The sequence below is a fragment of the Muntiacus reevesi genome, chromosome 5 (assembly GCF_963930625.1).
Source record: "Muntiacus reevesi chromosome 5, mMunRee1.1, whole genome shotgun sequence".
NCBI classification, from domain to species: domain Eukaryota; kingdom Metazoa; phylum Chordata; class Mammalia; order Artiodactyla; family Cervidae; genus Muntiacus; species Muntiacus reevesi.
This window is the reverse complement of record NC_089253.1, coordinates 88,370,664-88,384,371: the sequence shown is the minus strand read 5'-3', so window position 1 is coordinate 88,384,371 and position 13,708 is coordinate 88,370,664. Positions and strand designations below refer to the sequence as shown.

General features: G+C 56.1%; 1 protein-coding gene across 1 annotated transcript in view; it reads left to right on the top strand.

The window, feature by feature from the left end:
* The window catches only part of DISP3 (dispatched RND transporter family member 3), a 35,370-nt gene extending 23,950 nt beyond the window's left edge, over positions 1–11,420 (top strand). The window contains exons 12-20 of the mRNA XM_065936791.1: positions 981–1,165; positions 3,636–3,766; positions 3,844–4,016; positions 5,016–5,142; positions 5,865–6,010; positions 8,001–8,160; positions 8,759–8,872; positions 9,294–9,460; positions 10,346–11,420. Coding sequence (XP_065792863.1) covers positions 981–1,165; positions 3,636–3,766; positions 3,844–4,016; positions 5,016–5,142; positions 5,865–6,010; positions 8,001–8,160; positions 8,759–8,872; positions 9,294–9,460; positions 10,346–10,708 — 1,566 coding nt within the window. The 3' untranslated portion in view covers positions 10,709–11,420. The remainder of the gene's footprint in view (positions 1–980; positions 1,166–3,635; positions 3,767–3,843; positions 4,017–5,015; positions 5,143–5,864; positions 6,011–8,000; positions 8,161–8,758; positions 8,873–9,293; positions 9,461–10,345) is intronic.
* The last annotated feature ends 2,288 nt before the right edge of the window (positions 11,421–13,708 follow it).

Genomic DNA, 13,708 nt, shown 5'->3' with positions numbered 1-13,708 from the left:
TGAGTCAGCCAGGCCTGGGCTCGAGTTCTGGCTGTGCCATTTATAACCTGTGTGTCTTTGGGAAGATTACTTCATCTCTCTGAGCCTCAGTTTCCTCATCTGGGTAATGGGGGTATGAAAGGTACCACTCAGGCTTGCTGGAGGTACTTGAGGCAAGGCCTGTGAGTTCTGTGACACCTGGAATGTAGTAAGCACTCAATAAACGGGAGCCATGAGTTAGATTGTTGTTTTCAGCCTCTGTTCTAACACCCCCAGTAAAGGGTCTCCCAGGGCCAACCCAGGCCTCTGATTTTTTCCTCTCAAACATCACTGGTGTTTCTTTAACATGTTACACCTCCAGAGTGACAGTACCCATGTCAACTCATGTCAGCTCATCTGATCAGGGTTTGTATGTCCATTTGAAAGACAGAGTGTGTGAGGTGTTTCCCTGGCTCTGACCTTTACACTAACCTTTACAAGGTCATTCCCACTGCCTGGAGAGCCTGCCTTTCAGCTTAAAGCACGCCTGGCTCCCCATTCAGGTTTCTCAGCATAATGTCACCTCCTTCTTGGGCCATGTCCTCTTCACCCTCCTCTTCCACTGCCCCATTCCTCTGGGTTTTATCATCCTAATATTTAAGTCAAAGCCCTTAAAAGAATCTGAAGCCATCGTCACTGGCAGCTCTAGGAGGGCAGGGACCAAGCCCATCTGGTTCAGTCTCATTCTCATAGCCCAGCTCAGGGCTCGCTTGGAGTAAATCCTCAGGTGAAGGAAGGACCAAGGCTCAGAGAGAGAGAGAGGGAAGGGTTTGCCCCACCTTTAAACTCGAACCCAGGCCTCCTGGGCTCTGCCCAGAGCTCTTCCCCTGACTCTGGGGGCTGGAACAGGGGCGGGGGGCGGGGAGCTCTCCTAGGCGGGAGGGGACCCAGCCTGAGGCCCGGCCCAGGCAGAGGCAGCCTCCCGGAGTCACCTGTCTTGTCTCTGTCAATCCACTGCTTAGGTGTATAGAGCGCCTTTTGGTAACTTCACCAAGAAGCTGACCGCTTGTATGTCTACAGTAGGGCTGCTCCAGGCGGCGAGCCCCTCCCGCAAGTGGATGGTGACGACCTTGGCCTGCGACACCAAGCGGGGCTGGAAGCTTGACTTCAGCTTCTACGTGGCCGCCCAGGAGCAGCAGCACACCCGGTAACGGAGCCTTGCAGACGAGCCGGTTCCCACTCGTTTGCCCCTCCCACCAGAGATGTCAGCAGGCCCCTTGAAGCAACCCCTGTCCAGGCTCTTCCCTGGTGCTCTGGTGTTTAAGACTTCGCCTTCCAGTGCAGAGAGTGCAAGTTTGACCCCTGGTCGGTGAAGCTACAGTCCCACATGCCTCAGGGGCATAAAACCAAAACCTAAAACAAAAGCAATATTGTAACAAAGTCAATAAAGACTTTAAAAAGTGGTCCACATTTTTAAAAAAATCTTTTTTTTAAAAAAGAAACCCCTGCCTATTTCCACACGTGTGCTTATACAGTCTTCCCCCCCAGGGCTGGAGGTGGGGGAACACTAAGATGCCAGGCCCGCAGTTCTTTCCCCCATCTGCCCCTTATCCTCTGAATGGCTCTGTGAGAGATGCTGTCTGTCTGTCCCTTGGCACACCAGGCAGTTCCCAGCTCAGAGCTCCTGCATTTGCTGTTCCCTGGACCTATGGTGCTCTTCCCCAGCTCCTCCAGAAATGGACTTTTTTTTTCCTGGCCGCACCACATGGCATGCGAGATCTTAGTTCCCTGACCAGGGATCAAACCAACGTCCCCTGCAGTGGAAGGCAGAGTCTTAACCACAGGACCATGAGGGAAGTCTGTGATTGACTCCTTCTCAAGATTTAGGTCCCTATCCAGATACTCCCCACCCAAGGCTGTCTCTGATCAGACCGTCCTCCCCCAGTTGAAATAGCAACACATCTGTCCCCACACATCACCCAGCTGCTCTCTTTCTGGTTCCCATCGCCACCTGGAATCATACTGACAGCTAGTTCATTACCTGTGTTTGCTCAAGAGAATGTAGACCTCCTGCCGTATCCCCTCACCTGGTCCAGGGGTGCTCAGGAAACACTTGGTGGGTAAATGAGTGAAGGAAAGAATGAGTACACTCTGCCTGCCTCTCCAAGGCTCTATCCACACTCTCAGTGCATACAGTTAATTCAGAAGTTATTTATTTAGTGTTCTCCCTCCCTGAAGAATCTGCCTGCAATGCAGGAGACCCGGGTTTGATTCCTGGGTTTGGAAGATCTCCTGGAGGAGGGCAAGCAACCCACTCCAGTATTCTTGCCTGGAGAATCCCATGAACAGAGGAGCCTCGCGGGCTCTAGTCCATGGGGTCGCAAAAAGTCAGACACAACTGAGCGACTAATGCTCCCTAAGACTGGAAGGTGACAGGAGAGAGCCTGTGTTTATTGTCCTTATCTGCTATATACACATGCCCTGCCTAGCAGCTGGCATGAAGTCAGTGCCCCCAAATACTTATGAGCAACTGTGTGCTGTGCCTTGGGGGTCTCCAAGCCAGCTGGGGGCATCTTTTCCCAGGTTCCTCTCCCACGTTCTGACCATTGAGGCTGTGTTAGCTGAGGACCTTACTCTCCCTCATCCATTCATTCATTTAATAAACCTTAAGCACTGACAGTGGGCCGGCATGTGGCTAGTGCTGGGGATGGTAAACAAGATAGATGTGACTCCTGCCCTCGGGCTGACTAGCAGGAGACAGCAGCTAGCAAGTCAAGCGCAATGTCATTACAAATTACAATACGTGCTCGGAAAGGAAGAACCCGCTGCCGTCGCAATCCAGATAACGGCAGTGCAGGGCCTGCGCTGCTGACATCAGGGACCATGGTCTGTTTGGCAGGCCCTGGCCTTGGGGCAGTGAGCACCCACATGAGGCTGGACTCAGCTTGGGGCTGGGAGGTAAACAAGATGGGCTCACTGAGCCGTTCCAGCTTGGCCCACCTGGCTCGGGAAGTGGGGGGTCCTTCTGCCTGCCCTCTAGGGTTAGGCTCCCTCTGCAGATACACAATAGCCACTGGGGTCATGCTGCCTGGATGAAGTTAGAACATTCTAGAAAGCACCTGGAACTACATCAAGAAAGTATGTTAGTTGCTCAGTCGTGTCTGACTTTTTGTGACCCCATGGACTGTAGCCAGCCAGGCTCCCCTGTCCATGGAATTCTCCAGACAAGAATACTGAAGAGGGTTGCCATTCCCTTCTCTAGGGGATCTTTCCAACCCAGGGATCAAACCTGGGTCTCCTGCATTACATGCAGATTGTTTACCACTGAGCCACCAGGGAATCCAAAGCTAAATTAAGTCCAGTGGTAAATAAGCTGAATGTGGAATCCTTTCTTCAAATAGAATCTTGAGGCTCTGTAACTGTTCAGTTTAATGTGGGGCTGGGGGCTTCTAAGCAATGACCCCAAGGCTGGCCCTGAGGTCCTTCTGAATTCTTGCTCCCCTGGAGGGCTTCCCAGGTGGCGTTAGTGGTAAAGAACCTGCCTGCCAATGCAGGAGACATCAGAGATGCTGGTTGGATCCCTGGGTTGGTCTTCCAGCCTCTGCACGCCTTTGCCTCTCCTCCGCAGCCCCTCTTGGCCTTCCTGGCCTCAGTCCCGGCCTCCTTTGCCTCCACAGGAAGCTGTATTTTGCCCAGTCCCACAAGCCCCCTTTCCATGGGCGTGTGTGCGTGGCACCTCCTGGCTGCTTGCTCAGCTCCAGCCCCGATGGGCCAACCAAAGGCTTCTTTTATGTGCCCAGCGAGAAAGGTACGTGCAGGGAGGCTGCCGTGGGGCCTTGGGAGGCTGGACCTGGCCTTCCTGTACAGCTATGCCTCCCTCTGCAGCACCCAAGGCCCACCTCTCCGCCACCTTCGGCTTCAACCCCTGCATAAACACGGGCTGTGGGAAGCCAGCAGTGCGGCCGCTGGTGGACACAGGGGCCATGGTCTTCGTGGTCTTTGGCATCGTTGGCATCAACCGCACACGGCAGGTGGACAACCACGTCATTGGAGACCCGGTACGTGCGCCCACATTGGACAGATGCCAAAGGGCCCTACCATAGCAGGCTTACGAACAACTACCAGTGCAGGGACCATCAGCCCAGCTCCCCACCTCCACCCTTAGCTCCTTGACCACTCACCCAGCCCAGACAGGACCTCCCTGGGCCCCTGGGGCATCATTTCTCTTAAGGATGGAGCAGGGTCAAGCTTTTAGAATCACCCAGGAATCTGGGTACTGTGGGATCTAGCCAGCCACCCTGCATCAGTAGGGGTGGAAAGGAGGTGAGGGAAATAGGTGTGTAAACCCTCCCTGTCCTTCTGCAGGGGGCACCTCCCCCACCCTATGCCCATAGCCCTTGTGTGCCTCAGCCAGGGTGCCCTCGCCTGGGGTGGTCTCCCTCTTTGTACATGTTTGTGCTGGCGCTGGGCTCTTGGGTGCTGGAGGAGAAAGGATCTGACAGAGAGAGGTGTGACTCAGTCTGTGCCTGGCACATGATGGGGGCTGAGACGCGGTGGAAAGGACTGTGGGTGTAGGTCTCGTTGGTCGTAACCCTTGCCTCGGGAGGTCAGCCCAGCCGGGTATGCAGGGCTTCAGACACAAAGTAATTCAAGAGCCAGGTGGAGTCAGAGGAGTTGTATCCAGTCTGGACCATGAGTCTGCAGGTGTTCAGAGGAGGGATGGGGAGGTGGGGAAGAGAGGAAGCAGGTGATGATGGGCAGGTGGGACTCGGCTATGCGGAGGGAGAGGGGAAAGCAAGGGGCCCAGGTGAGCATGCTGTGAGTAAAATCAAGGAAGGGAGACTGAGGGGGTCCGTGGGGGTGGGCAGTGATGGGAGCAGAGGTGCTGCTGGGAGTGGGGCAGAGCGGGCTAGGCAGGACCATGGACAACCAGGCAGAGGGTTTGAGCGCTGACCAGGATGTTCGCAGGAGCTGCCGGAGGCTCCTCCCTGGGGTGGGGCAGGACTGAGTCCCTGACTCACTGAGCAGCTACACTGGCTTGTGTCTCCTTGGGAAAGGGCAGCGTCGTCTATGACAACAGCTTTGACCTCTTCAAAGAAATCGGGCACCTGTGTCGCCTCTGCAAGGCCATAGCGGGGAACTCAGAGTTGGTGAAGCCGGGCGGGGCCCAGTGCCTGCCCTCAGGTGGGTGTGAAGTCCAAGGTGGGGACAGCCCCCAGGACAGGTGTGGGGGTGTCTGCGGACTCTCGTCTGTGTTGGTGTGTGTCCATGCAGGGGTGGGAGCTATGCGAACCTTCCAGATGAGAGCAGGCTCATGCCTGAGGATGAACTGGCACAGAGTCCACAGGCCGGGGGAGGTGTGCGGTGTGCAGGGCACACCTGTGGGAGGAGCTTTCCCAAAATTGGGGGTGAGGTCTGGGGCCAACCCCTCAGTAGCAACCTGGGTCAGACTAGGGTTCTTCCTGAAAAGGCATGCATGTGCTGCATGCTAAGTCACTTCAGTCGTGTCTGACTGTTTGCAACCCGTGGACTGTAGCCCACCAGACTCTTCTGTCCATGGGATTTCCCAGGCAAGAATACTGGGGTGGTTGCCATTTTCCCCCTCCAAGGGATCTTCCCGACCCAGGGATTGAACCCTCGTTTCCTACGTCTCCTGCACTGGCAGGTGGGTTCTGAAAAGGCACAGGATGTCAATTTCTGCCCCAATGGCAAGCGGGTATTGTAGGTTTCCCAGTGACATTGCTAGTAGTTTCAGACATTTTTTAAACTAGGAGGTTGGGGAGAAAGCATGTGCCCCTGGTGTGTACACACTCAGATGGGTGGGTACACATGGGTGGGTGGGATGGGGGGAAGAGGTGCTCCTATCCTGGGTCCCCACCCCAACCCCCTCTCCACTCTCCCCGCAGGCTACAGCATCTCCTCCTTCCTGCACATGCTGCACCCCGAGTGCAAGGGGCTGCCCGAACCCCACCTGCTCCCAGGGCAGCTGTCACATGGGGCCGTGGGTGTCAAAGATGGCCGCGTGCAGTGGATCTCCATGGCCTTCGAGTCGGTGAGCCCTGGGCGGACCAACCGGACATGGGGCAGTGTGCCAGCCTGCCAGAGTTCAGTGTCACCACTGATCTCCAGCCCCCGTCCCAGAGCAGAGCAGAGGGGTGCTCCTCAGAGGGGAGACTGAGGCTGACAGGGATGCAATTGCTTGCCCAATGTCACAGGATTCATGAGTGCCAGCATCAAATGCAAAACCAGGCCATCTGACCACCAGACTGGGCCTTTCTGCCACACACAATGCCAGGCAGCTCTCACCTTCCTTCTTCTCCAGTGGCTCAGGGTTCACATTGTCCCTTGGGGGCACGTGACAGTCCAAGATGCTCCCCTCTGCCACTGGGACGGGCCAGGTTCTGGGCCACAGAGCCCCTGTGCTGGGCCCGCCCAGGAGAGATGAAGCCAGGGGACCAGCCATCCCCACACCCCACTGCTTCCTCTCTCTCACCCCTGACGCTCCCTGGGCTCTGCCAAGGAAGTACCCACATACACACACCCGTATACACACACCCGTGTATACCCACCTATGCACACACAGATGCACATCCAGACCTGGGCATCACAGGCCTGGCCCTGGCACCTGGCACTCTATGAGTCTTGCCTCGTGCTGAGCCCAGAGGCCCACCCTGGCTCCGATCTTGCTGTGCTCTGCGTCCTTGAACGGGACACTCGTCCCCTCCAGCCTCCAGCTCCTCTAAAGGTTAAGGTTTCAGTTCCCTGCCCACCTGCTGGCAGTCATCAGGAAACTAGGGTCTATCACAGACGGGAAGGCATCAGGGAACGAGAAGAATATGACAAGGTGACAAGCCAGCAATTTTTGTTCTCTGGCCCCTGCCCTGCTTTCTGTCCCACCACCTGTTCCCCTCAGTGCATCTACAGCCTCGCCGCCAGCCACAGGGAGGAAGACCCAGACCCCCTCCAAGCCTTCACGGGGCCCCAGGCTAATGCAGAGGCACTCAAAGCCCCAAGTAGCTTTTTTTAAATTGCAGTATAATACACATCATAAAATTGGCCCTCTTAACCATTTCTAAGTGTATAGTTCAGTAATATTAAGCACATTCACAATGATGCAAATGTCACCAACGTCCATCTCTAAAATCTTTCATCTTGAAGAAGTGAAACTGTTCCTGATAAATGTGGACTCCCCAGGGGCCCCCTCCAGCCACCACTCTGCTTCTGTCCCCATGGATTTGACCATGCTCATCCCTCACACAGCACTGGCTTTTGTGATTGGTTCATTCCACTTAGCATAATACTCTTCAGGTTCATCTGTGCTGTAGCCTGTGTCCAGATTTCCTTCCTTTTTAAGGCTGAAGCTGCAGACAGATTGAAGAATCCCTGCTCAGGTCCCTCCGTGTGACAGGACATCACTTCCCACCCGACCAGCACTCAGACACACACGTGCACACAGACTCACTGTGAACTGGTTTGTGCTCAGGGAGGGCAGAATTGGATCAATGAAGTAACATACATGAAAGTTCCAGAGCTGGGCCCTGTGAACCAGACAGTCCACCTGCCCTCCCAGACTCACAGTCCAACCAGGAGAGGGTGACAGTGATGAGAACAATGATGGGAAAGCACCAAGGGCCTAAAGAACCCAGAGGATGTCTGTCTTGGGGCATCAAGGAAGGCTTCCTGGAAGAGACGGAACCCTTCTTGAAGGAGGGGCAGAAGCCAGCTGTGCGGGCAGAGGAAACAGCATGGGCCGAGGGTGGGACTCAGAGCCGGGGGCTCTGGGAGTTGGAAATGGTCCTGTTGGAAAGGGGCAGGGACTTGGGTTGCTTTGGGACCTGCTGCCACTGCTGTGAGTCATGTGCACCCAAAGGCTGGTGGGAGGTGGCCTCGGATGGGCTCACCCTTCACCCCCCCCATGCAGCACATTCCGTTTGCAAGTGTCCAGGGACCAGCTGCAGCTGTTATAGAGCTGACTGACCATCGCCAGGGCAGCGTAACAGGCTTCAGCCATGCACCCGTCTCACTGGCTCGTGTCCCCGCAGACCACGTACAAGGGCAAGTCCTCCTTCCAGACCTACTCGGACTACCTCCGCTGGGAAAACTTCCTGCAGCAGCAGCTGAAGATGCTCCCCGAGGGCTCGGCCCTGCACCATGGCTTCCAGACCTGCGAGCACTGGAAGCAGATCTTCATGGAGATCATAGGCAAGCAGCAGCCCCTCCCGCAGGGTCCCAGCACAACGGGCGGTGGCAGGTGACGCGGACCAGGGAGGCTACGGCCTGGCCTGTCTGAGCCATGCTTGTCTTCTCAATTCTGGCCAAGAGCCCTGGAAGAACTGGAATGACACAGGGGCCACCAACACTGATTGGAGACCAGAGTTTGGGTCCCCTCCTGCTTGGGGGGCCACATCCTCTGATCCGAGTTTGCCTGCTTAAAAAGAAATGGTAATGATGGTAATGGCCATCACAGCCAGCAGTCATTACCATTACCAGTGACTGCTGTAAGCAGCCATCTGTCATTAGGAGCCCTTCTCGATGCCAAGCCCTGGCTGAGGCCTGGCCCGTGTTATCTCTTTAAACTCCAAATGAGGCCCAGAGAGTAGGTACTGTCATTATCGCCTTTTACAAATGAAGAAATGGAGATTCAGAGAGGGCATGTGGCTGAAAGCCACCAGAGTGCACAGCTGGCTGTGGCAGTGCCGATCTTCGTGACCCCCATACCTCTGAACCACGAGGGTGAGGGGGCTGTGTGTGCCCCGTTGTGGGCGCAGCCCAGCTGAGGGCCCTCGCTTCTCCCTTGCAGGGGTGCAGAGCGCCCTGTACGGCCTGGCCCTGTCCCTGCTCATCTGCGTGGCTGCTGTGGCTGTGTTCACCACCCACGTGCTACTCCTGCTGCCCGTGCTCCTTAGCATCTTGGGTAAGTGGGCCGGGGGCCAGGAGTGGGCAGGGGTCTCACTGGCAGTCTCAAGTTTCTCTCCACCCTTAACTCTCATCTCTTCAGTGAAGGTTTCCTGACACACACACAAACCCCACCGCAGGCAAGAAGAGCCTCTGTGATAGTTGTTCGTAGGGCTGTGCACCCAAGAGGGGCCAGGTGGCACCAGCTGGCACCAGCTGGCAGGTCTCAGCCCAGGGACATGTTGCTGCCCCCTCTGTCACCTCTTTCAGGCCCCCTCAGCCCTCTCTGGCCCTGTCCCTCCTCATCTCGCCTGTCACCTGAGCTGGGGGATCTACCGTAGACTTCATTGCCTTCCCCAGAGACCCTCTGAATTTGCCCAGCCCTCTTCCAGGACTGTATGGGTGGGGCCAGGTCCAAGCTACCTCCCCGCCCCCTGCAGGCATCGTGTGCCTCGTGGTGACCATCATGTACTGGAGCGGCTGGGAGATGGGCGCCGTGGAGGCCATCTCCCTGTCCATCCTCGTCGGCTCCTCCGTGGATTACTGCGTCCACCTGGTTGAGGGCTACCTGCTGGCTGGAGAGAATCTGCCCCCCCACCAGGCTGAGGTGAGCCCCCCACCTGCCCCACCCGTCCCCAAGGGATCTTCTCCCTCCCCAGTGCCACTGATGAAGGCCCCCAAGGGTAGCTGGACACCATGGTGTCCGATTCCCAAGCAGGATGTGCTGCAGGAGCCTCCGTTTCCAGGGCCGTCCTCCACACCAGGGGACTCGAGTTCTCAGGCAGCTGCACCCAGCATGACTGGGCGGTGGATGGGTCCACCCCCCAGCTCTGTCTCCCTAAGTGAGCATGAGGGGTTAGACCAGCCGCTGTCCAAGGGCCCTTCCTGCTTCTCGGGTCCCTGATTCCCAGTCTCATTCTCAAGCCCAGGAAGCAGGTCTGAGCCCTTCTAGTTGTGACCCTGAAGCCACCCCGCCCTCGCTGGACCTTGTGGCTTAGGGAAGACATACCCACGTACTCAGTGCCAAAACCAGCTCCAGGTCTCAAAGATTTTGGTTTTCCCCAGTTTGGCATTGTTTTGATGTGAAAAATTCATAAATACATAAATTAAATCGGCTATACATTTAGCTGCTCTAGGTCAAAAGAAGGAATCAGTTCCAATCAGGGCTCCCAGGTTCGAGGACCCACTGTGCAGATCATCAGTGTTCTGGTTGTCATAGCGATGTTTAACCTGCCCCCGCTGTGTGCCCTGTGCTGGGCACTGCTGCAGGGGAGCGGGTTTTATGTCCCCGCAGAGCCGGCGGAGCAGGTGCTGTTATTACCCCCCCCCCCCACACACACACACACATTTATTAAAGGTGGAATCAGAACCCTGCAGGGTCAAGGCTGGCCTTGGACAGCATGTGCGTGTTTCCTCAGGGCCCAACCCATCCCAAGCCCCAGGCAGGGAGCGATCCCTTCCAGGGCCCTAGCGTTCTCTCACTTATGCCCAGGACGCCCACTCGCAGCGCCAGTGGCGGACGCTGGAGGCGGTGCGGCATGTCGGCGTGGCCATCGTCTCCAGCGCCCTCACCACGGTCATCGCCACGGTGCCCCTCTTCTTCTGCATCATCGCCCCGTTTGCCAAGTTCGGCAAGATCGTCGCCCTCAACACAGGCGTCTCCATCCTCTACACGCTCACGGTCAGCACAGCCCTGCTCGCCATCATGGCGCCCGGCTCCTTCACGCGGACCAGGACTTCCTTCCTCAAAGCCCTGGGCGCTGTGCTCCTGGCGGGGGCCCTGGGGCTGGGCGCCTGCCTTCTGCTCCTCCGGAGCGGCTATAAGATCCCTCTGCCCAACGGGACCTCCCTATAGCCCTGGCACTACATCTGGACTTGCACACCTTTGGTCCAGTGGGCGGGGGACAAGATGCTTGTTCTCTGCGCCCAGAGGCACTTTGTTCGCAGCTCGGCTGCAACTTCTTATGTTCCCAGGCCTGGGCCAGACGTCACCCACCTGTGTGACCCACACTGCCTTCATCGCAGTGCCAGCCCCTGCTGGGTGGTGAAGCTGGCTGCCGCTCCCCACTGCTGGACACTGGTGGCTGCCCTGCATCTCCCCCATTAGGGGAAGAGACCAGCTCTCCTTAACCTGGTTAAGGGGTCAGGTGATTTTTGCAGGGGGCTTCCCTCTGCAGAATTTCCACACTGCCTCAGTGCTCACAGAACTTTCTGGTGTGGTTGTTACAGGGCCCCCATTCTATGGATGTGAAAACCAAGGCATCAGAAGGCAAAGTAACTGACCTGTAGCAGGGTCAGTGGCACAGCCAGAGTGGCCTCCCTTGGGGACTCTTCAAGAAGAGCACAGAGGGTTCAAGGGCAGGGCCTCGCACCCCCTGCCCCCTCCCTCCCCATCAGTTTTACAGCGGCCAGTGCTGGGTGGTCCTGTGGCCCTCCCTAGGCCTTTAGGTTAGGTCCTGGCCTGGGAGGACGGAAGGACCAGCCTGGGTTACTGCATGTCCTATCCCCAGCCCCAGACTCAAGGGGATCTGCTCTCTGGAAAGCCATGGGGCCCCAGCACAGCCTTCCTCACAGATCTGAGCCCCCCACCTCCCCCACCTGACTCTGTGGGTGGAATTTAGGGGAGGGGGCAGCCCCTGGGACGGGGAGCTGGCCATGCCTGCTGCCTGCTCACAGCAGATGGTTCTTATTAAAGTGAAATGAAACTGCAGACCACCGCCATTAACACGAGCATTTTAAGCATTGCTGGCTCCATTGTATTCTTCAAATTGAGATAACTAAGTGTTCACAGGGCGCCATTGGGTGCCTGGCTCGAGGCAGGCGCTGGGCCTGGAAGGAGATGGAGGTGGAGTGGAAGGGGCAGGACCTTCTGGGGAACAGGGTCACAGAGTACTCTGGGAACCCAGAGTCAGGCTAGGGAAGTCTTGGGGGGCACCACAGGAGTGGGGCCCATTCGGCTCCCCACCAGGACACATTAGCTCCTTCAATGTTACCAGTATCATGCTGTGACCTTCTTCCTTGAGACAGACATTGGCCCAGGGCATTAGGGAGCTGGACACAGACTGAGCTGGGACTGACCCCTTAGGGTGGGTGGATGGTCCCCAGGTGAGCTCGCCTGGTCATCTGTAAATATTAACAGGGAGGCTGGGCATGCAGGATAGACCTCAACATCCTGTCACCACCTGGTGCGTGCCTGGCACCCAGCAGAGGCTCAGTATTTGCTGAGGGAGCATCAGGTCTTGGTTCCCATGCTCCATGGTGAAGACAGACACCAAACACCGGGTAAATGGTATAAGCTGACACATAGTTCTTACCATGCCAGTTGCTCTTCTTGGAGTCTGTCTTAGTAACAAAGTGCTTCAGACTGCCTGGCTTATAAAGACAGGGATTTATTTTCTTGCGGTTCTGGAGGCTGGAAATCGGATGGAAGGTGTAGGCAGAGAGGGTTGTTCTGGCGGTTGAGGGAGACTCTGCTCCATCCCCCTCTCCCGGCTTCTTTCTGCTGGTGGCTGATCATCCTTGGCATTCATTGGTTTGTAGAGGCATCACTCCAGTCTCTCTCCATCTTCACTTGCCTGTCTTCTCTCTGTGGTCACGTTGCCTCTTATAAAAACATCAGTTGTATCAGATCCTAATGACCTCATCTTAATTTGATCACCTGCAAAGATCCTATTTCCAAATAAGCTCACATTTGGGACTTCTCTGGTGGTCCAGTGGCTAAGACTCTGCACTCCCAAGGCAGGGGTTCAATCCCTGGTCTTGGAACTAGACCCCACATGGTGCAACTAAGGAGTTCACATGCCGCAACTAAAGATCCTGCGTGGTGCATCCAAGATCGAAAATCCTATGTGCCACAACTAAGACACGGCACAGCCAAAATAAATAAAATATTTAAAAAACAAAACAAGCTCATATTCATGGGGACCAGGGTTAGCCTCAACATATCTTTTGGGAGGAACACAATTCAACTCATAACAAGGCTCAACATGCATCAGCTCAGTTGTTAACCTTAGGAAGTGGGTGCTTGGACCCATTTTACGCATGGGGAAACCAGTGCTCGAGAGATTGCCTTGTCAGGCAGCTGCTGATGGTAGAGCCAGAGTTTGACCCGAACCAGCCTGTCCCTGGTGGTTCGGACAGTCAAGAATCCACCTGCAATGCAGGAGGCCCAGGTTCAATCCCTGGGTCAGGAAGATCCCCTGGAGAAGGGAAGGGCTACCCACTCCAGTATTCTTGCCTGGAGAATCCCATGGACAGAGGAGCCTGGCGGGCTACAGTCCATGGGGTCGCAGAGTCGGACACGACTGAGTAGCACACACACAGCCTGCCCCAGAGTGTGTGCTCATCCCTGAGGGTGTGCAGCCTCTCGGGGAATTGCAACAAAGGATGATGATGGCACAGGGGCACACTTATCAAGTGGCTGCTTCTTAGAGAATCTGGATGGAAACCCTTCAATTTGCACAATACTTCACCCCTAAGAATTTCCCCATCAGCCTATCTGAAACCTGAGCCATCAGAGGCCTGGCAGAGAGCACTGTGGCTGAAGGAGCTGGTCAAGGATTCAGGTAGGTCAGCCGGGGCTCCAGCAGCACTTGTGGGGGTGAGGTAGAGGGCAGAAGGCCACTACTGCAGAGCTGGACATCTTCCAATGACAGGAAGGAAGGAAAAGGCAAACTTATAGGAAAAGGCCAGGTGGGAGGGGGTGGGGCAGGGAGGGAGCTGGCAAGTTGACAAGACGTCCCAGAAGGTGCTCAGAGAAAAGACTGCCGTCTCCAAGTCCTTGTCCTGATCTAGTGTTAACGTGTGGAGGTGTGGTCATTTGCATATCATTTGCATGCAGTCCAGGTCAAGCCCA